This window comes from Dasypus novemcinctus, chromosome X (genome assembly GCF_030445035.2).
Source record: "Dasypus novemcinctus isolate mDasNov1 chromosome X, mDasNov1.1.hap2, whole genome shotgun sequence".
Lineage (NCBI taxonomy): Eukaryota > Metazoa > Chordata > Mammalia > Cingulata > Dasypodidae > Dasypus > Dasypus novemcinctus.
In genome coordinates, this window is record NC_080704.1 from 57,138,715 (window position 1) to 57,164,610 (window position 25,896).

At 52.0% G+C, this 25,896-nt stretch overlaps 2 protein-coding genes across 3 annotated transcripts in view; one reads left to right on the top strand and one right to left on the bottom strand.

Annotated features, from left to right (window-relative positions):
- FOXP3 (forkhead box P3) overlaps positions 1 to 15,533 on the bottom strand; it is a 23,982-nt gene extending 8,449 nt beyond the window's left edge. The window contains exons 1-8 of the mRNA XM_023590705.3: positions 15,389 to 15,533; positions 2,959 to 3,190; positions 2,334 to 2,438; positions 2,095 to 2,233; positions 1,649 to 1,736; positions 1,463 to 1,567; positions 601 to 688; positions 361 to 441 (exon numbers count right to left, since the gene is read on the bottom strand). Of these exons, the coding sequence (XP_023446473.1) occupies positions 361 to 441; positions 601 to 688; positions 1,463 to 1,567; positions 1,649 to 1,736; positions 2,095 to 2,233; positions 2,334 to 2,438; positions 2,959 to 3,190; positions 15,389 to 15,450 (900 nt within the window). The 5' untranslated portion in view covers positions 15,451 to 15,533. The remainder of the gene's footprint in view (positions 1 to 360; positions 442 to 600; positions 689 to 1,462; positions 1,568 to 1,648; positions 1,737 to 2,094; positions 2,234 to 2,333; positions 2,439 to 2,958; positions 3,191 to 15,388) is intronic.
- Positions 14,663 to 25,896, top strand: part of PPP1R3F (protein phosphatase 1 regulatory subunit 3F) — a 16,624-nt gene continuing 5,390 nt past the window's right edge. Inside the window, exon 1 of one of the 2 annotated variants that reach the window (XM_004465025.4) lies at positions 14,663 to 15,110. The gene's annotated coding sequence lies outside the window, so the exon portion shown is untranslated. The remainder of the gene's footprint in view (positions 15,111 to 25,896) is intronic. The other variant, XM_058291851.1, reaches the window with a different exon arrangement.

Below are 25,896 nucleotides of genomic sequence, written 5' to 3' on the forward strand. Positions count from 1 at the left end.
AGGCCCTGCCTTTAAAATTAAAAAAAATTTTTTAACGCTCTGCTGTTGCCAGTCTTGAAATTTGAACCAGGGGCCATACGTTTTCAGTGTTGTAGTGGACCCTGCCAGTGATGCAGCCTGGTTCTGCCAGCACAGTCTGTGTTAAGTGTCTGGCTTTTTGCCTTTGGTCTGAAAACTTGGGCTCGGGACATCTTATGCAGAGCGTTTGCAAGTGGAAAGTGGCAGATCTCCAAGGCCTGGGCACGTTTGAGCTGGGGCCAGGGGTCCACGGATCCCTAGGGCCTGGGTAGGAGGACAGGACCCTCCTGCCCATGTGTCCTCCCAGCAGTCCATGCAGCCCGTGGGCCCGGGGTCACTCACCACAGAGGGAACCTTGGTCAGGGCCATCTTCCCTGCCAGGTGGGCCTGCATAGCACCCAGCTTCTCCTTCTCCAGGACCAACTGCGAGGACAGGCACCAAAATAAGGCCTCCACTTGGCCTTTCTTTGCCATATCTTTGTTTTTTCCAGGCACACCCCGCCCCCTGCCTTTCTGCCAACCTGGTATGGGGCAGACATGTGGTTCACTCGCCACCCCCTGCCCCACTGCCGCCAGCATCACCTGCTGCTCCAGAGACTGCACCACCTCCTTCTGGAGGAGACACTGCGCCCTGCCCTTCTCATCCAGCAAATGGTCCACCTGGCAGTGCCTGGGTTGGGGGAAGATTCCATGCAGGTGATCACAAGCCTGGCCTTTCAGTTCAACATGGGGAGTGGGGAGGGCCCAGACCCTCCGGGGGCTCTTTCTGATCCCGTTCACACCTATCATCCCTTAAACACATGGCAATATGTGCCAGGCCCTAATCGCACCACTTAAGTCTGGTCAGGGTGTTGGAGAAGATGACGAGAGGGTGGTGAGCTGTGAGTGGGCCAGGTGGAGGAGACAGCCTGTGCAAAGGCCTGCTTGTGAAAAGGAGCAGTATGTACTGAGTTGCTGCTAATAGTTGGGTATGGTTGGAGATGTGTGTGTGTGTGCGAGCACGTGTGCAATGGCAGAGGGCAGCAACAGCCATCTTGAGGGACTGGGACTCGGGATCAATAAAATGAGGCTGGTGTGTGGCCATGAAGGATAGCAGGGCAAAGCAGCTAGGAGCTTGGATTCTGGAGCCAGCCTGCCTGGGTTCAAATCCCAGCTCTGTCATTTAGGAACTGGGTGATGTTGGTCGAAACACTTAAACCCTTTGGTCTCAGTTTCCCCATCTGTGAAACGGCAGTAAATAACAGTACACACTTCTGTCGTCATGCCCGTTATATGGTTGAGAAAACTGAGGCCCAAGGTCACACAACCGGTGAGTGATGGAGCCTGGATTTGAGCCTGTAGTTTCAGCTCTTACCTCCCATTGGATGGGGCCTGAGCTACACCCTGGAGATGTCCCACAAAGCAGGATGCCCATCCTCCTCTGGACTGGGGTGGGGCCACTCACTTGAGGAAGTCCTCTGGCTCCTCGAAGACCTTCTCACATCCAGGCCACTTGCAGACGCCATTTGCCAGCAGTGGGTAGGAGCCCTGGGACGCAGCTGAAAGGGTGCTGGTGGGGGGAGGGGGGGGACAAGGAGTGTTAGGGGAGGGGAAGGCAGAGCGAGGGTCCTCCCCAGCTCTGCCCACTGACCTGTCCTTCCTGGGCACACCAGGGCTGGGGAAGGTGCACAACAACGCCGGCTCCCTGGACACCCACTCCAGGCTGGCCATGTTGATCCCTGCGGGTGGGGACAAGGCACCTCTCATTTTGAGCCTCCCACCTTCCAAGGGCCCTGGCTGTCCTGAAATTCCAAGGCCTTTAACAGAGCAGCTCAAAGACTCATTTGCTGGTGCTGACATTTTGACGAACTTTGCAAAGATCTGCGGTTCCGCTGATTTTGACATTCTGCACCTTTTAGGTTCTGAGTCTGACATTTTTTTTTTTTTTTTGGAGGTTGGCATTTCCAAGACTCAGAGACTTGATACCTCTCACCTCCTGGGGGTTGCATTTCAGAACAGCCTACAGTGCGCACGATCCAGGGTTGGGGGACTTGGTGGGGGTAATGTGTAACCACGGGATAGGAGTTGCGGTGTTACCAGGTGGCAGACTGGGCCTGGCCTTGAGGGAGAAGACCCCGGTGGCAGCAGTGGGTGGTGGGAGGCTGATCATGGCTGGGCTGTCCAGTGGGCGCAGCTGCAGCATGGGTGTCCGTGCATGGGCATCCACTGTTGAGAGCTGGGGGTAGGTGGGGGCACATATGGGCCACGGTTCAGCCTGGCTTGGAGTGCCCCCTTCACATTAACTCACCCACCTGCCTCCTCCTCCTTGCCTGTACCTGGTGCATGAAGTGTGGCCTGTCCTGGAGGAGTGCCTGTAGGTGGGGCGAGGGGCCCAACCTTGCCCCGGAGGGTGCCACCATGACTAGGGGCACTGTGGGAAGCTGGGGGAGAGAAGGCAGGCAGATGAGATGCACCCTCTTCCTCATTCTCACTCTTCTTCCTGTCAAATCCATATACTCCTCTCCACAACCCTGACCGGCCCATTTTACATATGTGGAAACTGAGGCTCAGAGAGGTGGCATGACTTTTTCAAGATCAAACAACTAATAGGTGGCAGAGCTGGCCTCAACCCTGTTACCTCATCTCCCTGGGACCCAGCCCTCTCCTTGGTCATATAGGGATGGGAAACACATGGCCCTACTCGTGGGCTCATGAGAGGGCCACCTCCTCTTCTGAACCGGGGATAGGGAGGAGGTCGAGGAGAGCCTTGAATCTCTGAGGCCTGGCAAGTGGGGACTTTCTTGGCCCTGTGACATCTGCATAAGTCACAGACTTGCCTGGGACCCAGAAACCACTTCCTGTGCCCCAGCCGGGCCCCCCGCCCGGTGCCACAGTAAAGGTCGGCACCTGTAGGCCCAGGTACCCCACCCTGCCTGCCCCATCCTGGGCCTTGGGCCTCACCTGCAGCTGCGACGATGGCATGGGATTCAAGGTTGAGGAGGCAGCCTGGGCCCCGCCTCGGAGGTCCCGGCCCTGGAAGGTGCCCCCTTGGCCCCTGGCCCCCAGTGGGTCTGAGGCCTTAGGTGCAGCTCTCCAACTGGGCGAGGGTCCTGGGGATGGGCCGAGGGCCAAAGAAAGGGCCGAGGGCTTGGCAGGCCTGGGGTTGGGCATTGGGTCCTCGTCGGAGGGCAGGCTACAGGGGGGAAATAGAGTTACACATGTGCTGGGGGTTACACGAAATAGTCAACCACCAGAACCCGCTCTGGTCAGAACAGGCATTGCCTGGATACATCCTGAAGCCCCCCCCCCCCCCAGCTGAGCCCAGTTCTGGTCATGTGTACACACACACAGGTCTGTGTCAAGACCACAGGTACCCCCACATGCCCCAGGCACAGATGGGTACGGTCCAGCCTCTGGCTTGCCCACAGACCTGGTTCGGATGTGCCTTCCAAGGAGCGGGTGGTGTGTGGAGCCTCAGTCAGGGTGGGTCTCCACTCCTTCCCCTCACCACTGAGGCCTATCTTCAAGCCTCGGCCCTCTGGCCCCCCCTGCCCTCTGCCCAGGGCAGCTCATCCTAGCGCCGTGACGACCTTTGCCGATCCTGCTTGGGGAAGGGGTGGTCTTTGATTCTCTCCTATGGACATTATTTTACCCCCAGTGATTTTGACATGGGCAGGGGTGGGGGTGGGGGCACGGGCTCAAAAGATTCCTCTGGCTGCTGTGAGGGCGACTGACTGGAGGAAGATGAGGGCGGAAGCAGAGGGACGAGTGAGGAGGCTGTGGTGGAGATTTCAGGCCAGCAGGCATGATGGTGGCCATGAAGAAGGTGAGAAGTGGGGGGATTCTGCAGATATCTTGAAGGTGGAGCCAACAGAATATGCAGACAACTTGGATGAGGGGCCTGGGAGCCGGAGAGTCCAGGTGACTTCTGGGTTTTAGCCTGAGCAGCTTGGAAGGATGGGAGCTGACATTACCTGAGATGGGGATGGGGTGGGGGCTGGGCGGGTTTGCAGGCTGATGACCCAGCTGTGGATGGCTACGATGACTCTGGCGTTAGCCGTGCAAGTGCCAGTGTCAAGTGGGCAGTTGACTAGAGAAGCCTGGAGCTCAGGGCAGAGGCAGGCTAGATCATCTCTGGGCTCCCACCCTGCCTGGAGCTGGCTTGGCAGGTGCCAGAAAGGGGGACAAAGAGGCTATTTCCTGAGTCAGGCCCTGTGGGAGCTCTTTGGCCCAGCGCCAAAGTTTACCCATGTCTGTGCTCCCCCAGCCTGCCTCCAGGCCTTTGCTCACGTTATTCCCCCCTGCCTGGAGTGCCCACTCCTCCTCCTCTTCCCCTAGCCAAGCCATGCAAGGTCCGCTTTCATAACTGTCCTCACCCAGAAGGCCCTCCGCGATGGCTCCACGGTTCCTCAGCCGAGCCTCCCAATCTTACACTCTTCCACCGACAGGCCCCCCACGCCCCCATCTCTCAGAATCCTGGAATCCCAATCTGAGAAGAAGTCAGGGCTGGGAGGGACTGCCCAGTCCAACCTCCATTGGACCAAAAGGGACACCCAGGTGCAAAGAAGTCCACAGTCCCATGGTGACTTGTGACCACTTCTTTCTCCATAAAGCAGTGTCTGTGCGTTTGTGTTTGTGTGTGTGCACGCGCACCTCACAAACCTGCTTCTCTGGGGGGGGGTGTGTGTGTGAAACCCACCACCCCACCCCACCCCACCCCAGAGCCCTGGGTGGGGCACACAGCTGCTGACAGCAGCCTGGGGGGAGTACAAGGGAGGTTCTGGGGGGGTGGTTTCTCCTTCCTTTCTTTGCCGTCACCTCCCGGCAGGGGGGTTGTCAGAGCTGTGGTGCCAAGGGAGGTGGGGGTGAGCCCATGCATCAAGCAGGGTGTGAGAACCCGAGTGTTGTGCTCTTGGTCTCTTGGGGCTCTTGGGGGTTTAAAATGTTACTACATGAGAATCAGGGGCCTGATTCTATGGAGGCTCAGAGTAAGGGTTTGGGAGAACGTTAGGCCCACAAGGAGGTGAGTGAACGAATGACAGAATGGGCATTTGCTCCACTCTAGCCTGGCCCACCCGGGTATCCTGTGGTCACGTCTGAGGGCCCCTGGACCGATGCTTGGCAGGAACTTAGAATCTCCCCAAATATGCATGTAACGGCCTGACTCAGGGAAGCATAGACGCATTCTTAGACCGGGGGCCTGGGTATGGTCTGTCTGGTGGGGTACCCAGAGGGCTGGGCTGGCCAGCCGGCTTCCTGCACTGTCTGTTGGGGCGTCCCTTTTTGACTAGGTTTCTCAGAAGCTGCATGGGGGATGTTTCTGGGACATGGACTGTCTTCTCGTATCGGGGTCTGCATCTGGGCCCTGTCGTCATGGGCCCTGATTTCCCCAGATTTTTCCGCCATTGACGTCATGGCAGCCGGATGCGCTGGGCGTCCTCAGCACCAAGGAGGAAGAGAAGGGGACAAGCACCCCACCCTACGGGTTTCGTTCCGAGAATTGGCTGTCCCATCCGCAGCCGGCTTGGCCTGATCGGGGTGACATGGGTGCTGGCGGATGTGGTGGGTGACGTCCATCTGGTTGCTGTGACAAATCCTGGGCCCTGTATACCTTGGCGCTTCTTGGAGCCACGGCAAGGCATATGCCATGCAGCACCCCCCAACAGGCACTGGGACCCTCAGGGTCTTCAAAGGGTCCCACCCCAGAACCTCAGAATCATAAAACCTCCTTTCTTAGGTTCAAAGGACCAAAGAATCTCAAAATCACTGACTCTACGGGGTCCCTGGGTCCAATTTCTCAGTATGTCTAGGCCAAGGTCCCTGATGTCCAAACTCACTAGGAACTCCCTGAAGGACAGGAAACTGTCAGGCCTGGAATTGCAGCAAGCTTCCTATCAGCCTCCCTCATAAGTTCTGTAAAGGCAGAAGGGTCAGACTCACCTGCTCTACCTCCCTTACCCTGGGACCAAGCTCTGCCACTCACTAGCTTTAACTCTCCGCAGGCACCTCAAATGTCATAGTTAACTAACAGTAAGCAGACCCGTCTCCCGGCTGTAAAGGGTCAATGATTGGTAGGGTAGTGGATGCCTTTTGGGCCTTGGTCTCCCTGCCCTCTCTGGGACAGTGTTTCTAAAATCATAGCCACCCCACCAGTGATGAGGGAGACTAGGGAGGGGAAAGCTGACACAGTGGGTGACATCTGTCTGGCCACTGTGACAAGTCGTGGGCCCTGTATACCTGTGGTGCTTCTCAGGGCCATGGGGAGGCCCAAGGCTTGAAACTTGGGGGTTGCCGGGCCTCGCAGTGGGAGTACAAAAAAAACCCTTGCCTTTGCCAGTACAGCCCTCACAACCAGGGATCTCTGGAGAGGCCCCGCGATGGCTGTCCCCAGGGACTAGTGCCAGTTCTGGGGATACAGCTTGGCTCTGTCCATAGCCAGACCCACAGACTGACTGACTGACTGACTGATTTCTACCCCTCCATTATCATCACCCTATGGCCACCTAAGCCTTGTGACCCTTGGGGCCCTTGGCCCCACCTAGCCTAGGTCTTATGAGTCTGGGCTCCATGCTGTGACCTGGGATCCTCCTGCCTCAGTCAGGGCCCAACTTGCGAAGAGGCAGAGAGGAGGGGCAGCCCGTAGGGGCAGCCCAGGTCCCCCACTGCCCTCATGTGTGTTGAGGGGTAAACTGAGGCCCACAGTGGAAAGCGAGGCAGAGCTGGGGTCCTGCCAAGCTCCCTGAGATCTGGGCTTGGGCTCAGCTCTGCTCACGGCACCTCTGCGAGGCCTTGGGAGAGGCCTCCCGTCTATCTCTGGGCCTCAGTTTGCCCTTCTGTACACTGGTGAGGGGAGAGGATTTAGGGAGGTAAGGGTCAGAGCCCTTTTGCTCTGAGTCTGGGTGAGTCATTAGGTGTCTACAGGACTTCGAGTCGACCACTGCTCCTCTATCCAGGGCACTGGCTGAGAGAGAGGGATACATTGAGACAAAGAAAGAGAGAAACAGAGACAGAGATGGAGACGGACAGATATGGGGAAACAGAGGCACTGAGAATAAGAAAGAGAGAGAGAGACAGAGACAGAGAGACATGGGGTGTGGCAGAGACAGAGAGCGAGAGAGAAAGAGAACGAGGGAGAGAAGAGCAAGAGATATTGAGAGAAAGCGAGCGACAAAGACAGTGACAGAGTGGAAGAGGGTGATGGAGTAGAGGGAGGGAGAGGTGTGGAGATAAAGAGAAGGAACGGTACAGAGACAAAGAGATACATGGAGACAAAGAAAAAGCTACACACACACACACACAGACACACACACATACACACACACACACACACAGAATATTGCCCCAAACAAGAATAGTTGTTGTTCTCTGGCTGTAGGAAATTGATGCTGCCTGAAATAATAAAAAGGCCAAGATGCTGGGGATGTGCATGGCCGGGTATTGAATTGTACTGCAAAGCAACCATTAGCAAAACAGTGTGCCCATGATTCAAGAGCACACACCTAATAACAGAAGAGAGAGCTTGGTCACAGACCCGGGGACAAATGGGAATAGAGTTTGGGAAGAGTGTGGCATTTCAAACTGGGGGATGATGGAGGACAGATTGTTTTAACAAGAGATTCTGGGAAAATTTGGGGGGAAATAAAGTTATTGAACCATCAGTCCATTTTCCCACCAACCTCTCCCTGCCCAGTTTGAAATGTCATCATCTTCATAGACCCTAAAGAGATGATAATAGCTAATATTGTTCTTAGGCTTATTGCATGCCAGGTCCTGTGATAACACTTAAGATGGTTAATAATTTTTTTAAAAAATTTTAAAGTTCTTTAGAACCTAACAGCATTTCTAATAATGGGGATGTATAGATTGAGAGAGACACTTTATTTCAAGGCTTCTAATGCTGCTATTTTTTTTATTAGGAAAGTTATAGGTTTACAGAAAAATCATGCATAAAATACACAGTTCCCCTATACTGCCATGATTAATAGGATTGAATTTTCACAACAACCCCTTGAGGAAGGTACTATTATTATTATGAGGTACAGTATTTGTGAGGAAATGGAGGAACAGAGAGGTTAAATGCCTTGCTAAAAGTCACACAGAAGGCTTGGGGGTAAGGCTGGGTTTGTCCCAGACAGTCTGGCTCTAGTACCCACACTCTGAATCTCTAAGTAAATGGAAAAAATGAAGCCATAAAAGAGACTGGAAGCCAAAACATAGGTGAACATTTATCTCATTTTCAAGTGGGAAAGAACTTTCTAAGCATAAAACCAGAGACAGAAACCACAGAAGAAAAGACTAACCTATATGACTATGTAGAAACATCATAAGCATCACAAAAACACCATAAGCAAATAGAAATAGCAAATGATGAATCGAGGGGACATATTTGCTAAATACTCATGGCTGATGGGAGCTTAATATCCTATCCAAATAAAGAGCTGTGGCAAATCAATAAAAAAAGATGAACACCCTGTTAGGACTAAGGACACAAACAGACAACTAAAAAAAAAAAACCAAACCAAAACAAAAAACAAACAAATGGCCAATATGCAGTATCATCGAAGAATGCAAATTTTGACAATGCAGCAATATTTTTTCTTACCTATTCTGTTGGGAAAGGATTAAATACATGATCATACCCACCTGGGGTTAGCGTTAATACACAGAACATAAAACATGACAAACTTTTCGGAAGAACGATTTGGCACAAAGGGTCAGCAACCTTAAACTGGCACGTTCCCTTTGCCCCAGCAACTCCATTTTTCGGGAATCCAAGGCACTAATCAGGGATGTTTATGAGGAGAAACTAGAAATAACCCGAGTGTCCAACAATCGACATTTGGCCAAACCAAACACGGTTCTCACCAATGTGGTGATATTCTTGACAGCCCTGAAAGAGCGTGTGTGCACACCATTTGTAGTGATCTACAAAAATGCTACTGACTACTAATTGAATAAAGCAAGAACAAAACCAATTAGAGCATGATACTAATTTGGTTACCAAAAAAAAAAAAATAGCCCTTAGTGAGCACTTACTGTGTGCCGAGTGCTGTGCTAAGCCTGCAGAGATGAGCTCAGCCCTGCCTGGAATGGCCTCTCTGTTCCTGGACACGGACTCTGGCCACACACACACCCAATCCTGGGGGGCGGACCACACATGGTTGACAATGTGGTGAAGGGTGCCCGGGGAGGGTCTCCTTTCAAGCGACACAAGCAGAAGTTCAGGCCAGTGCTAGGCCTAAACAGACAGCTCACAATCCTTCTACCGGGGAGAACTGAGTAGATGTTCATTCTTGTAAAATGTCAACGCCCTCATCAAAGAGACTCCAAGCGCTATTATTAAGTGCTAAGTGTATAGAGCTCTGCACTGGATGTTGGGTGGGAAGGCAGATGAGTGAAGGGGGTGCCGAGAGACAGAGAGGGAGAGACAGACGGGACAGAGGGAGTGTAATAAAGATGGAGGAGACAGAGACAGGGAAGATGGCCAGAGACAGAAAGATAGAGGGATGGAGGGTTTGAGTGAGAGGGAAATAAAACGAGAGCTGGCATGAGAAAGAAGGGGCAGGGAAATGCAGAAAGACCGAGGCAGAGGGAACAGAGAGACAGAGAGGGACCAGGAGACATCAAGAGAGAAGAGGGGAAGAGCCGAGAGAGGTGCAGTTGAAATTTCCAGTTACACCTGGACAGTGTTTCAAGTTGTTCAAAGCTCTGAAATTCATGAAGACTGGCAGCTGACGTGCTTTAAAAATCCTACTTATCTATACGTATCAGTCAGTCAATCGATCTATTGTTGCCTCTGCCCAAGTATTGATGAAGTGATTCATCTATCAGTCTTCTGGCATTTATTACTACTATTATAATTAAAACACACACACACACACACACACACACACAAACACTTTACCTGCCCAGGATCACAGTGGCTGCGTGCATCTTGACTGCCCCGGAGGGCCCTTGTCCCCCCAAGTGCCTACCTCACTGCCATTGCCTCCATCAGGGCCCACATCTGGTGAGGGCGAGGAGAGGACACTCACCTTGGTGAAGTGGACTGATAGAAAAGGATCAGCCTGGCTGGTGGGAAACTGTCACATATCAAAAACAACTTTGCTTTTATACCGAGAAGAAAAACCACTGCGTGGAAGCCACAGACCTCTCTCTTCTAATAATCCAAATTTTTTTTTGATGAGTGTGTGCGCTGATAATCACGGGGTGTGGGGGGGTTCTCATGGTTCTCTCTCTCGCTCACTGTTTCTCCTCTTCTTGATTATGAGACTTAAACGGAAATTTTGAAATTTTGGGTTTTTTCTTTGCCCTTTACGAGTCATCTGAAAATATGATTTCTTCCCCTCACCACAGAGGTGACAGGTATCAATGAAATAACAGGGCTCATGAGAAACCACAGTTTTTAAAATAAAATGTGTAGAGTTAGAAAGAAAAAAAAACCAGCAAAGAACCCAAATAAATCACAGGGGTGTTTCAGGACAGGCAAGAGACACACCACTCTGGGAACGAGGGGATGTTTGAGGGTCTTTGGGGAACTGAGGCCCTATGTACCAACGGGAAGCTCAGGAAAAGAAATGGAATAGGGCTGGGCTTCCAGAGGTCTTGCCCTCCTCTGGGCCTCAGTTTCCTCAGATACGGAACAGATATGGTGATCATCGCTCTTACTGCCCAGGTACGGGGAGCTCTGTGACCCATCTTCCCGTAGAGGGTGAGGGGCACGTAAGTTACTTCACAGAGAAAAAAAGTCTTCCCCCACCCCAATTCATGGAATTGAAGAGTCTGAGAATCCTTGGCTCTCAGAACCCACTGAGAGTCACTGAGTGAGGTAAGGGAAGGGAGAAGAAGTGTCTCCTTATCCTGTCTTGGGGGCCTGAGAGCTCTGACCCAGAGGCCATTCTACTGGGAAGGTCCCAGTCAGGCCCCCAGTATTAAGATGCTCATCCTCACCAATCCCAGAGGCTCCTTTGGGCCTCTCATAGTCAGGTACATTGTGGCCTGATGCTCCCAAGGCCCTCAGCCTTTGCAATTGTCAGCTTCCAAAAAAAAAAAAAAAAATTGCCAGTTTCCAAGGATTTGGGATTCCAAATATCTGCCATCATTCCCGTAGCTGATATTTATCGAACTGCCCATGGGCCAGACACAGCGCCAGACACGTCTCATAAACGATCACGTTTAATCCTCACCACAGCCCTTTGAGGTCCATCTCATCATCATTCTGTTAAGCAGACGGGGAAAACAGAGGCTCCAAAGCAGTAAAGCGACATGCCCACGAGCACAGAGCTGCTGAGTGGGGGACCTGCCTTCTTGGTAATGGGTTTTGAAACCCCAAGGTTTTCCTGAGCCCAGATGGTTTCAGGTCTTAAATTCTAGGATGCAATGCCTGGGTGGTTCGGAGATTTAGAGATTCCTCTGGGGCTTGAAGCTTGCAAGGTTTTAAGGTTGTCCAAGACTTGGCGGTTGCATTTCCTCACCTCAGCAGGCACCCACTCCAACCCTGGGCCAACCGTGAGACCAGCCCCCAGGGGCTTCTCCTGACAGGCCGGTGGCTGAGACTCCCAGTCCCCAGCTCCTCAATGCCCCACATGGCCCAGGGTTCTTGTCATCCAATGTCTACTCCAATCCCTCCCCAAGGCTGGCTTTGGGCCTGGGGAAGAGAAATTGGAAACAGCTTTTTATTCACATGGTATACACCTAGTGGCCAAGACCCACCCCTTCACCCCTGAACCTGTCCTCTTTTCCTCCTCCCGCCCCTCCAAACCTTCAAAAGAAGAAAAAAAGAAAGAAAACCTCTTCCCTCAACTCTGATTCACCTTTCTGGAAAAGCCCCCAGGTGGGCATGATGGGCTGACTTGGCAAAGACGAAAAGCAAAAAGACCTAAAAAGACCTATATAAAACAACCAACAATTACAAACACACATACACACAATGCAAACCCAACCCAACTATTAGTTCAAAACAAGACTTTCGCTGGTGGAGGCTTCTGAGTTGGTGAGACATGTCTGAGACCCAAATAGGGCAGGGACCCTGTGTCCAGGTGGAACTTAATAGATGTTGTGGCATATGGGAGTGAGCAAGGAAGGATGTGAGGGGCTTGCTTGTCAGAAAGCAGCCTAGTGGAGCCGACTGTAGGGATGTCCTCAAGGCTAATGACCCCTGCTCCCTGTGCACTTGTATCTGAATATTTCCAACACCTCCTGTGTAACCATAAACCAGGTTGGCACCAGATGAGGTCTGTTCCCTACCCCAGGACATGTCTCCTCCTGGAGGAGTGGGCTGGTTTTCCCTCTCAGGATCGGAGGATGGGGTTGCATCCTCCTCACACCCTCCCCAGACTCACTCTCCCTTGCTGTCACTCTGTCCATGACAGGAAGTGGCCAGAGAGGTAGGAGGAAAACTGATCGAAAGTGGTGGCCCAAGAAGTTCCAGGAGGCCACTTGAATGGGGCCTAAGGCATAGGAAGGGTGAGGGCGAGGTTGCTGAGAGTCTGGATTCTTGCAGAATGAGAGCTGGGGGCCAGGTGGGCAGAGGGGCTGAGGTGACCTTCTTTCTCTATTGGTCTGTGGCCTCTCTTGTGGAAGGCTTCTGGGGAAGGGAATTGGGAGGGCTGGGACTGGGGGGAGTGTGGACGGGATTAAACTAGAAAGTTTGGTGAGAGACCCTAGAGAAGGGAACCCTTTGGCCAAGACTTGAAGGAGGTGAGGGAAAGAGACATGTAGATATCTCAGTAGCTCCAAAAGAAACAGCCTGTGCAAAGGCCCTGAGGTGGGAGTGTGCCTGATTTATTCAAGGTCTACTAAGGAGGCCGGTGTGGTTAGAGTGGCATGAGGGGAAGAGGGGCAGGAAGGAGAGGTTGGAGAGGAGACTAGGGTGTGGAGGAAGGAGTGAGTGAGGAGGAAGCCATGGGAGGGCTGTGGGCAGAGGAAGGACAGGATCTGTCACGTGATTTAACAGGATCCCTCTGGCTGCTGAATGTAGAAAGGAACTGTAGGGGTAGAGACAGAAGCAGGGGGACCAGGGAGGAGGCTACTGATGATGATTCTGGTATTGGGGTGGCAAGGAGAGGGTAGATTCTGGAAATATTTTGTATGGGGAATCAACAGGATTTACTGATGATGAGAGCCTTGGGGCCAGACAGGGAACACAATGCTCAAACAGGGTGGGCAGGAGTGAGTCCCTGAACTGCCAGCCAGCTGGAACTTTTAGGTGAGGGGAAAAAAAGTTCTATCTTGTCTAACTCCCCACTATTTCGCGATTTTTCGGTTATGCAGCTGAACATATTATTCTGTTATGCTTCCTTACCTATGACACCATCCTGGCCAATGAGACCTGAGGACTAGGGGAGGGGTGGTGGGAGGCTGCTAGGAGGATTGCCTCCTTCCTAGGGAAGCTCTGCGGGTTTGATGAGAGAATAGCACTCTCAGAACATGGCACACGGCAAGTGTTCCATGAATCCTCACAGGATGGAGGCGGAATGTATGAATGGACACACTTGGCATTAACAGCGGACACAGCTACAATTCAGTTTCCACAGGAGGTGGGACCTCAGATGGGGAGGAGTTCACTCTATGGAAGTAGAAGGAACAGCACTCTGGGAGAGGGAATGGTAGGAGCAAATGCAGGGGACAGAAAGAAGATGGGAGGTGAAGCCACTGTGGGGTGTGGAGTGTGGGGTTGGGCAAGGAGGACGGAGCTTGGATTTGTGATGACATTGGTTGGTGTCCACCAACATGTCCAATCAGCTCCTGGCAGCAGTCAGGTTGTGTTTGCTGAGCTTAAGTCAGAAAAAGCAAATTCTCCTGAAAGCCTAGTTTCTCACTTGGCCATTCGTTCAACAATGGTGCCAGGTTCTGGAGAATGCTGGGAATGATAATCAGGGGCATTCTGGGCTAGCGGCACCACTGATGCAAAGGCTAGGAGGTGGGGGGGTGCAGTAATTGAGACAGGAAGGTCCTTTTTCCTTGCTTGGGTCTCACGCCAGGGTAAAGTCCAGGCCCTCAGGCTCTCCAGACATTCACAGCCTGGGGCAACGGGGAAAAGGCGAGACCCTCCAGGAGAAAGACGATCTTCCTATTGGCTGCCTGCATCCTGTGGTTCAGCGGCCCCGACCACTCAATAGCACCCGCTCCCCTCTGGTCTCCTTATTGGCTATTCATCTCCTCCTTCATACCACCTACACCACCCCCGTTGGCTCTGCACCTTCCTGTCCCGCCTCCACATCCTCCCGTCAGCCCGTTATCGTTTTCTCACCTTCGCATTGGTTAATCCCCTCCTAGCCCTGCCCTTTGAGGTCTCCCAGCCCTCACTCTGGCCTCCCCCATTGGCTATTAGCCTTTTCTCTTCCTCATCCGCCCCCCACATTGGCTTTGCCCCTTCTGGTCCCGCCTTCGCAGCCGCTCACACCCCTCCTCTTAGTCACCTTCTAGCTTCCATATTGGCTAGTTCCGCCCTGGCACCGCCCCTAGCAGGAGCACGCTCACGAGACTCTCCATTGGTTCTCGGCAGTTATTATCGTCATCTCGCCGCCACGCAGCACGCGAGCGCCTCCCCATTGGCTAGTCGCTGTCCCTAGCGCCCGTCCCACCGTCTACGCAGCCCACGAAGCTACCACTTTTCGGGCCTCTCCATTCGCTCCCTGCTGCTCCCTTCGCCGGTAGCCATTCCATTTTTCCCGCCCCCCACACGCCGCTCCCTCTCAGGTTTCCCCATGGGTTGTCCCGCTTCTGCTCTTTTCATCCCTTATCCTGCACCAGCCCCATTCCGGCCTCTCCATTGATTCCTCATCATCCCGCCTCCTCCACCAACCCCTCTCGGTGTTCCCCATTGGCTGCGTGCTTTGCCTGGCGTATTTCCCCGCCTGCGTCACTCGTGCACGGCTCGCCATTGGCTCTCTGCCCTCCCTGTCGTCGTCCCGCTGCCTACGGCCCCTGCGAGCCGCACCGCCTCTTCCCCCCGCGCTGGCCTTCCCATTGGCTGCTTGCCCCTTCAGACCCTGCCCCCGCCGGTCCCGCCGCCGGTGCCGTCGGTGCCGCCGCCGCCGCCGTCGATATGGCGCGCACGGCCCCTGTGGAGCCCCCGCTGCGGCATCCTGCGCCCCCCTCGCCGGCCGCGGGTGAGCCCCGCACCTCGGTCGAGGCGGCGGTGGCCCCGCGGAGGGTGCTGTTCGCTGACGAGGCCCTAGGGCTGCCGCTGGCGCAGCTGCGCCGCTACCGGCCGTGGGGCGGGCCCGGGGCGGGCAAGATGGCGGCAGCGGCCGGGCAAGATGGCGGCGGCGGCAGCGGGGCTGAGGAGGACGACGATGGCGAGGATGGGGATGAAGGGGAGGAGGAAGAGGAGGCTGGCCTCGAGCCCTCGTCGCTGTGCCCCGTCCCTGCTGGCGGGGGGTTTTACCTGGTGCCCACATTTTCGCTGCCGCCCGCGCCGGGTCGTCTGGAGCGCTTGGGGCGCGTCATGGTGGAGCTGGAGGCGCTGCTGCCGCCTCCCGGAGCGGTCCCCGGGGGTACCGGGGTATGGGTGCCTGGGGGACGCCCTCCGGTGCTGCGCGGGTTGGTACGCGTGCTGAACCGCTCCTTCGAGAAGGCGGTGCACGTGCGGGCCTCACACGACGGCTGGGCTTCCTTCTGCGACCACCCAGCGCGCTACGTACCGCGCAGCCCGCCGGGGGCAGGAGCGGGAGGAACAGGAGGAGATCCCATCCTGGATCCCGGCCTCGGCCTGGGCCCGGGCCAGACGGCCGCCTCCTCGCCCGACGACGGCGGCCGCACCGACCGCTTTGCCTTCCAGCTGCCCTTTGCTGAGGGCGCGGGCGATGGGGCGCGCCTGGACTTCGTGGTGCGCTATGAGACCCCCGAGGGCACTTTCTGGGCCAACAACCAGGGCCGCAACTACACGGTCCTGCTCCGGATCGCACCCGCTCCCACACCCACTGATGCCGAAGGGCTGCCCCAGCAGCAGCAGCAGCTGCAGCAGCCGGAGCCACAGCCCGAGTGCCAGGGTCCCGTGGAGGCTGAGGCCAAGCAGCTGAAGAGCTGCATGAAGCCAGTGAGGCGCAGGTAATGTCTGCCAGCGCCACCTCTGCCAACGCAGGGCTGTGTCTAGGATGGAGGAGAAGCATCCCAGCCCAGGAGTCCCGCAGGCCTGCTCGCCAGGACAGGGAAGAGGGCTCGAGCATTCATTCATTCATTCAGTTAGTCAAAGAGTAATGGAGGCCAGACTTGTGCTAGGCACTGTTTTAGATGCTGGGAATTCCTTCATTCAACAAGTGTTATATTGAGTTCCACTGTAAAGCCCTGAACAAGACAGACATCTTCCCTACCCTCAAGGATCATCCAGGCTCCTATGGGAGACAGTTTAAAAAAATAAACAAACAAGCAAACAGATAAAATACATAGGGATAATGTTAGCAGCTGAGAGGCAAGTAAATAAAGGGCTAGATTGGGTGGGGATGCTTGCTTTAGACAGGTGTGCAGGGAGGCCTCTGAGGAGATGAGTCCTGGATGATGAAAGGAGGAGCTATGCACAGATATGCTGGAGTAGGGCTGGGGTGGGCAGCGTTTGTAGAAAAGGGAACGGGAAATTCTGAGAAGGTGCCATTTAAACAGAGTCCTGAATGATGAGGAGCAGTTATCCACACATATGGGGGCAGGGTGTTCTAGGTAGTGGGAACAGCCGGAACAAAGGTCCTGAGGTGGGGATGAGCTTGGTGTGAATGATGGGCAGTGTGACTGAAGAGAGAACTGCAGTGACTCGGTAGTGTGGCCGTGTAGGCCAAGGGCCTCGCCAGTGGGGGTTAGGAATTATGAACCCCATTTGAGAGAGGAGCTTCTAAGGGTGGAGAGCCTGGTTGAGGAAGTGATGGTGCCTGGCTTTTCTGATTTGGCCATGCCTGACCTTGAAGCCTGTGCACTCTACTGTTAAATGCTGTAATCCAGTCTGAGGGCTGCTATAGAGGTAAGGGGCTGATCCATTCTCTCATAGGAAAGCAGTGGTTATGGCAAAGTAAGAACCAGGTGGGGCCTGGGACTTTAAGCTTGTGTCCCTTGTTTTTCCCTACCTGTTACCATTCAGGGACTGTGAGAAAATGGATTCTACCCCAGGAGGTCTTGACACAAGATTTTCCTAGGTTTCCAACATCAAGCTGAGTTCTTTGTTTTTTTTTAAGGGCATCCTCTATGCTTGATTCATTTTGGCGTCACTCAGGTCTAGCCTGGAGCCCAGAATCAGGAGATTCTCACTGCATGCATAGGTAATGCATAAATTTCCCTGCTCCTGGGAGGACCAAAGATAGGAAAATGCTTTTTGCACCTTATGTATGCTTGATCAGAAGCCCCTGGTTGCAGTAAGATGTTGGTGGATCTTCTGTTATGTTGGTTCTGGCAAGAACTTTGTGAGTGGTTCAGAAAGGTCTCTGGGCTGGCAGGCAGATAGTGCCTGGGTAAGTGAGCAAGCAGGCAAGCACCCACTTACCAACCTGTGAACCCTGTTGTAACCTGAGGCTTAGTCTAAAGTGAGCAAGCAGCATGTCTTTCCTTAACAGCACGAAGGAGGTAGGTTCTGGCATCAGATTGCCTGGGTTCAAGTCCCAGTCCTGCCATTTACTGGCTTTGTGACCTTGGACAAGTCATTTAACTTCACTGTGCCTCAGGGCCCTCATCTGTAAAGTAGAGCTAATTATAATACCTACATCATAGATTATTAATGAGAGCACTCAGAATTGAGCCTGGCTTGGTGCCATGCAGATGTTAGACAGTATTAATGTTCAGGGAGTCACATGTACAGTTTCCTGGATGCTCTTCCTAAATTCTGCTCTACCTATCACCAACTGTGTGGCCTGGCTTCGGTTTCTTTATTTGTAAGCCTCCATTTCCTCATCTGTTAAAGGGGAAAGATAGTCACTTTGAATGGTTGGATGAGATGCAGCAACCATGGGGCAAGTTAACTGAAGGAAGTATGGTGGTAGCTGTGAAAGATAACGGTAGCCAGCGTTTACTGATCTCTGTGCCAAGAGCTTCAAGTTCATTCTGGAGTACTGCTGTGTGTGCTGTGTGGTATAGACGTAAAAATTGTTCCCATTTAATAGAGGAGGAAACCGGTATTTCAGAGAAGTGAACTAACTCATTCAAGGTCATTCAGCTAGTGGTGACAGGACCAGGGAGAAGATGCTAGGAAAATTTTTACTATGGAGCCTCTTGAAGACCTGGTAGGATTCAGGGCAAATTCTGGATTTCATGCCTGGGGTTCCCAGCATGTCAATGCTTTCTTTTTGTCTTCTTGCTTTATTGATGTGTCCTATTTTTAAGTGTACAGCTCAGTGGATTTTTACATATGCATACACTTGTGTCACCACCACCCAGACCAAGATACAGAGCGTTTCCAGCACCCCACAGTTGCCTTCATTTTTGTCACTTTTCCCAAGTTATCCCAGCTGCTGTCGCGGGAACCCTGTCTATAAGCTGCGACAGTTTGGATAACAGTTTGGTCATGTTATTAAAGAATTTTATTAAAGAATGTGAAAGGAAGGAAACAGAAAATCTAGCAGGGCTATGGTGGGTGGAGAGGGTGTTTTTCTTTTAAAATACGTGAGTGGTTTTAAGGAGAAATTGAAGCAGCCCGTTCAGACAATTGTTTTGGTATCTGGCCCTGGGTCTGTGGTTCCTAACATGACTTGTGATATTATTTTAAGTGGGCAGATGGTTTTTTGATAGCTTATCTTTTGATCTAGCTCTTGCAAAGGGGAGGTTGGTGCTCACTGCAGGATCAACGATAAGGTTTTCTTTGTAGGTGGTGGCTTTCTTGGCGAGTACATTTTAACTTATTGTTGTAAAACCTATGTGCTGCTGGTGACTTGGAGCGCTGTTGGTGAACAGCCTTCCGACCGCTCTCTCCCCGCTCCCGCCCCAGTGACCCAACCCTCTTGGGAGATGGTGGAGGATTGCAGGAGATATCCTTTCCCTGTGGGAAGCCCCAGGGCTTCCAGTTCAGGAAATGTTGGCTCCAGGCCCACTGTTGACACAGCTGCACCAGGTGGAGGCACAGGAGAAACTCCGTGGTTGCCATCAGGGAGCAGCTCAGAAGCACAGATGGCTGCCTTCCCTGGATTGCTTTATCAGGCTTTTAAGATAACCCAGATGGGGAAGGGGTCTTAGGCTTAGAGATAATCCATCAACAAGCATTTATTGAGGGCCTACTGTGTGCTGGGCACAGTGCTAGGTTCAAGGAGGAAAAAAAGATGCAGATTGGTCTGAAGGTCAAAGGGCTGTGGTGGAATGAGCGGGTATGGAAGACTTGGTTGTAAGAAAACTGGCAGAGAGCCTGCTGTTCGTTAGGCACTTTGCTGAGTATTTTCACTCCAAGTCTCTCTGAGTCCTGACAACATTCCGCATTAAGATAGACAGTTTTTATTCCCCTTTCTTGGATGAACAAACTGAAGCTCCCAGAGTGTGGTTCCATGTGGGAGGAGCGCTCCTGGCCTGCATTGGTGTAAACCCCTTAGGAGGTGTCCTATTCCTCTTAAAAATAAAGACCAAGAAGACCTCGCCCTTGCCTTCAAGCACCTCCTACCCTCACCTTGTCCCCCAGTCTGGCCTCCACCTGCTTCTAGCCTCACCTCACACCTTTCTCTGCCTTCTCAACTCCTGTCGCCCTGGTCTTTCTGTTACTCCAAGGGGTCTTGCTTCTTCCTGTCTCAAGGCCTTCGCCCATACTGTTTCCCCTTGCAGTCTTCTCATGTTGATCCTTTTGTTCTAAGAATACTTCCTCAGGGAAGCCTCAAAATCCCAACCTTCTCAGGCAACCCCCTGCCCCCCAGTTTTGTCCATAGCACCGATAACCTTAGCAGACAAGTCCCGTCAGCAATGTCAAACAGCAGAACAGACGCGTTTGCAACAAATTCAGAATCATTTTCCATGCTGTCCTTCTGTATTTTTCTGATCTCTTCTCTCTGATGTGACTCTTCCAACTGTTCATTACCTCCCACTTCAGAAAAACAAAAGTCTTAAGAACAGATCCCCACATCTCGCAGCCCTCAAGCTCACAAACCTGATTTCCCTCCCTTGTGTTTTAGGTGAAGAGGGGGTCCCTTCTCCCTCAGTCCAGTCCCCCTGCCTGTGCTCTGCCTCCCATTTCCTGCCACTTGCTCTAGAATCTGACATAATCATTTACCCATTCTTTCCTGGCATGTTCTCAACTGTCTTCCTCACCGGGATCCTCTCGGTGGACCTTTATACATGCTAGCATCTCTACTGTCTTGAAAAACTTCCTTGACCCCTTGTTCTCTCCTGTTCCTGGCCAGCACCTCACCACTCTCGCCCCGCCCCTTGCCTTCTTGACTTCCTCATCCAAATGTACTTTTCAACCTCCTGCACCGGCCAAATTCAATAGCTCGGTCTTTGGTTTTCATCTTGAACTGGTTGACCACTCCCACTGAAACAACTTTCTTCCCTTGCCATCTTTGAGACCACACTCGATTGCTTTTCCTCTTAACCTCTCTGTCCCTCCTCTTTTCCTCCTTGCTACTTCTTCAATCTTCTGTATCCAAACTTGGTATCTCTGCTTGGCTCATGTGCCGAAGATGTGCCTCAAGCTCACCTTGTTTAAGATTGAATTCATCACACACCTCCCCACCCCCATGGTGTTCCTGAACAACCTCTCGGGCCCTGCCCCCGACCCTTCCCTGTTTTCCTTCTAGGCATCCTTAAGCCCTTCCTGACCCTGCAGTCTGGGCCATGGCTCCTTGTCCTAGGGTGTTCTTTCCTTTTTAAAGGACACCGACTTCAGTCTGTAGTTAGACCTTCACGAGGGGATTATTGGATGAATATCTCTTTGCCCTGCTAGACTGTAAACTCCGTGAGGGGTAGGGATGTGGTCTGCTTTGGTTCGCCGCTGTATTCCCCATGGGGCCTGGTGCCCGGTGCCTGGCATTTAGCAGGTGCTCAATAAATGTTTGTTGAAAGAATGAGTGTGAGTATTTTCTTTAATGTCTTCCTCCACACTAAATCGTAAGCTCATAGTTGGGTTGGCTCACTGTTGTGTCTCCAGGCCTGTCCCTCGGGCACAGTAAAGCCTGGATATGTTTTAGGTGCACCCATCAGTGCACAGATAGGGACCCAACTTGACATTCAAGTTGGCAGGCTTAGGGGGGAAACCCAGAATAATGGAAGTTGAAACGTAACAGGTCAGGGATCATTTCAGTTGTCTGGAGAGTGAGGATTTAATGAGAGTGGTCCTCTTTTATTCCACAGAAAACTGAGGGTATCATGGTTAAGGATGTGGGGGTGAAGCTCACCCACTAAGAAAGTAGCAGAGCTGGGATTTGAGCAGAGCTGGGATTTGAACCTGGGTGGTCCTCTAGTGCCCCAGTTCTTAACAGTGGTACCAGGCTGGGTGGTAGGTCTTACCAGCTGGGCAGTGCTGGGCAAGTTGCTTTCTTTTTCAGAGCCTTAGTTTCCCTCAGTGGGAAAATGGAGAGGTTATTGTGTGCTAAGCACTTTTCAGGCAAATTTCAAATATTTACTCAATCCTCTTAACTCTAAGGTAGGTATTACTGTCATCCCTTCATTATAGATGAGGAAACCGAGGCATAGAGAGGTTGGGTAGCTTGTTCCAGAGTCACACAGCTGGTAAGTGGCAGAGCTGGGGTTATTTAAAACGGCATGCAATGACCCTTTATTATTTTTTTGTGAGATCAATTTATTGGATTCCAGCAAACATTTGAAAGGATAGGAAGTATCAGAGGTATAGGTAGTAACGGTGAGTATTGTTTCATGAATAACCTTTTTTAGTCATATATGGATATATATTTACCCATGTGGGCATGTTGGGTTATGATGTAAAATGTATTACATTGGGACCTGGTCCAAGGAATTGTTAAGTCATTGCTTGTAGAAGAAACTTGTAGCACAGTAAACTGTCCTCCCCCAACCCTGCTGGGTTGTCCGTAAGTCATAGAGTTGAGGCTCCCACAGACTGTTGTTGGGAAGGCAAAGCAGTGCCCCACATAACTTGGTGGTGGCTTTCACAGCCGCCTTCACACACTGTTCTTTCAGAAAGCAGATGGCTCAGGGTAACCGGCATCCTGAGTAAGGTGGGGCAGGTTTTTGAAGCCACCTGTCCCCCTGGAGAGTCACCACCACTCTTCAGGTTGATGGCCCAGGAACCTGGGGTTTGCTGAGTTTCTGGGTTTCTTTTTGTGACCCACTTTGGACTGGTGAGGTACTTTGAAAACATGAGCATCGGGGTTGCTACCAGGACCGGGGCGGCAGTGGTGGTGATGGCGGTGACGTGACTGCTCCAAAAACCTGCCGTGCTTTCCTCCTTGGGGCTTGTCGGCCCTCTCCAGCTTGTTCACTCTTCATCTCTGGCGATTCACCTTTCTGTTCTGTCTGAGCTGTCCTGGGCTGGGGCCAACAGTGCCCTCTTTCCTCTTGCCGCCTGGCTTCCCCAGGGACTGTCTGAGGTCAGTAGCCATCAAGTTTCCTGACGGCAGGAGAAATTTTCATGCCCAGGACACTGGTGTGCAGACTTGAGATGGCCCCTTCTATGGTTAGCCCGTCCTGACTGATCCTCATGGGCATCCTCTGAGGAGGAGGACATGTGTCCCAAATGTCCCCGTGTCTGTGTACTGTGGGTCCTGATTTCTCTTGGCCCCCGACTGCCCACTGCCCTGGAGGAGGTGCCACTTGGCTTTTGTGGGGCTGGCACCAAAAGATCAGGTTTCCTTGAAAATTCGTAGGCAACCTGTAGGCACAGTTTTGTTCTTAATCTCCTACCTCCCCATTTTTCTAAGAATACCTCTTCTCTGTTACTGATCAGTGAGTCAGGATACATTTTTACTTGATTTTCTCTTGCTATCCTCATTTTGATTAAAGTCATACCTGCCCCAGAAGTTTTACTGTAAAAGACAGTTCAGAGAGCTTTATTTACTTATTTTTAACCTATCAAGTGCTGCCTTTGAAGCAGAACACTTTTTGGATGTCGGAACACTTTTTGGATGTCAGAACACTTTTTGGATGTTAGCAATGTGGTATGCAGTTAGTGGGTGGAGAGAGACAGTTCCTCAAGCCTCAATTCCCTCCTTGTGAAAAGGGAAGGGTGTTGCCTTGAAGGACAGATGTGAAGGTTTTCAAATGACTTGGTTTATCAGTGAAGAGGGCCCACCTTAGAGGGGGTGGATGATAAATCTTTGTGGGCCCTGCTTTCATTTCTCTGACTTCAGAGGTAGGGCAAGTGACCTGTTTCCTTCTGACTTCATGGCTCTTGGGATTGGCTGAATCACTTGACCTGATTTTGGATGTTCCCCCTCCTTTCACTCGCCTCAGCTGGGGAAGAGATGCTCTGGAGGGATGAAGGATTTATATTGTGTTTGTTTTTCTTCTCGCTCTTCTTCCTCTGGCTGAATTGTGGAGTTCTTTTTCCCTGTTGGTTGCTGCTTGCGTTTCCCCTCTTTTTTTCCCTCTCCCATACTCTCATGACTGTAGGGGCTTTTAGAAGCCTGGTTGGCGTGTAGGTCAGGGCTGGGCCAGATGGCAGGGGAAGGCTTGCCTGGTGCTGTCCATGGGAATAGAGAGCTGGCTCCCTGACCATTTGTGGGTCTTCTTAGAGAGACTTGATTTAGAAGATCCGAGGAAGGTGATGTTTTCTGTCGTGGACTACACCAGCAAAAGAAGTCGGTAAGCACTGCCCAGCAGAAGTTGTGTGGAGTCCCAAATCCAAAGACCTGGAGTTTAGATCCACTGAGTGACTGATACAGGACCAAGCCCCTTTGTCTGAACCTCCGTTTCTCTTCCATGATGAGCAGGAGTTGACAGCTTGGCTATCAGACCTGCCCACCGCCGCCCCCCCCACTCCCCACCCCCGCCATTCCAGGTCCTGTAGTATTCAGATTCAAATACATCTGGTGGCATGTTTGAGCTTAGTTCACAGAGAAAGACAGATCGATCCCCTCTAATGCTTCTGGAATCGAGACCCATGTACATAGTTCAAGTGTCTTCCCCTAGAATACTAATCAAAAGCACTTCTTGCAGCCACTTCTGTGTCTGGCAGCATATCCCATGAAGGCAGGGGAATTGGGAAAGAATATATGGGGAAAGACAGGGCCAAAGAAATTCTTGCATGACAGGAGAGAGGGATCCTGTCTATTGATGCCCTACTCTATCTGCTTCTAGAAAGGATTAGCGATGCGATGGGGTAAAACCCCACTCTGCCTCCTTTAAGCAGCAGTTTGTTGGTTAAGGGCACAGCCTTGGGAGCCAGAAGGCCTGGGTTTGGATCCTGGCTGCATGATCTTTAACCATTTACTCTGCCTCAGTTTCACCATCTGCAACATGGGGATAATAATACTACCTACCTAAGAGGATTTAAAGTACCTATTGCATAAGGTTGTTGTGAGGACCAAATCAGTTTGTGTAACGCTCTTCAAACAGTGCCTAACACTGTAGTTAAGTAGTATATATGGGTTTGCTGGTGATATTCTCTTTCTGTGAAGGTGTAATTGATTGTGACTTCTCAACAAGTTTTGACACTTTGCAGAAATGGCAGCACTGCCATGTTGACTCTTAGGAAAGAAAAAGGTCTTTGCATTTGCCTTAGGTCATTTTAGGTCTCCGAACATGTTTTAGTTAATGCTTCCCTCATTCACCTTAACCTGTAGACATTAAAAAAAAAAGATTTACTTATTTATTTTTTTATTTTATTCCCCCTCCCCCTCCCCTTCCCTTTCCCCCTCCCTCTCCCCCTCCCCCTCCCCTTCCCTTTCCCCCTCCCCCCACCCTGCTGTTTTTGCTGTCTGTATCCATTTGCTGTGTGATCTTCTGTATCTGTTTCTCTTTTTGGTCTTCTCATTTTTCCTCCTCTAGGATTCACCAGGATTTGATCCTGGAGACCCCTGATGGGGAGAGAGTTTCCCTATCAATTGCACCACCTCAGTTCCTGGTTTCTGCTGCACTTCACCTCGAAGCTCCCCTTAGTCTCTCTTCTGTTGCGTCATCATCTTGCTGCTTGACTCACTTGTGTGGGCACTGGCTCACCATGGGAGCACACGCAGGCACTCTTGCCGTGTGGGCACTGGCTTGCCCCATGGGCAGTGGCTTGCCTCGTGGGCACTGGCTCGCCACACAGGTGTGCTTTCTCTTCTTCTTTTTCACCAGGAGGCCCCAGGGATCAAACCTAGGTCTTCCCATATGGTAGGCGGAAGCCCTGTCACTTGAGCCACATCCGCTTCCCACATGTAGACATTTGATAGTCATTTTTGAGAATGAGAATAATTGCTTCTACTGGGTGCCCATGGCCCTGGCCCTGGCAGGATATGGCTGAGATACACTTGGCTTGTGTTACTCAGACCTTGGGACCTGTCTCTCCTGGTGGAGGAAGAAACAAGACCAATAAATATCTACCACCGAGTCAGCCTTGTGTGTGCTGGGCCCTGAGGTTAGGAGTTTTACAGCCTCATTTCTCTTGACTCCCCTGTGCTTGAGGTGTACCTCTTGGCTCCCTTGTGCTCCATTTTCCAGGTGAGGAGGGTGAGGCCCAGGGCAGTTCAGTCACTTGTCAGGCTGATGGAAGTGGGGAGCTGGGGTAGGGGCTGAGGCCTCTCTGACCCTGGGTGTCTTCCTTTTTTCCTATCCCCCTTAACATTCTCCATTTACTTTTCCTCCTTCTGTCTGCTGCTTCCTGTCCCACAGCCTTCTCTCTTTGCTCTTCCTAAGAAGAGGTGGTTTCTTCCATAGCCAGGAATAAACCCTAAATAAATGACCCAGAAGGTCGATAACACTGTTGAGAATATTGATAAAACTGTTGTCACTGAAGCAGGACTTGAGAGAGCAGGAAGGAAACAACCCAGCTGCTCAGTAGGAAGGGAGCGACCACCTACATTACAGTGAACCTATAAGTAGGATTATTAAGTG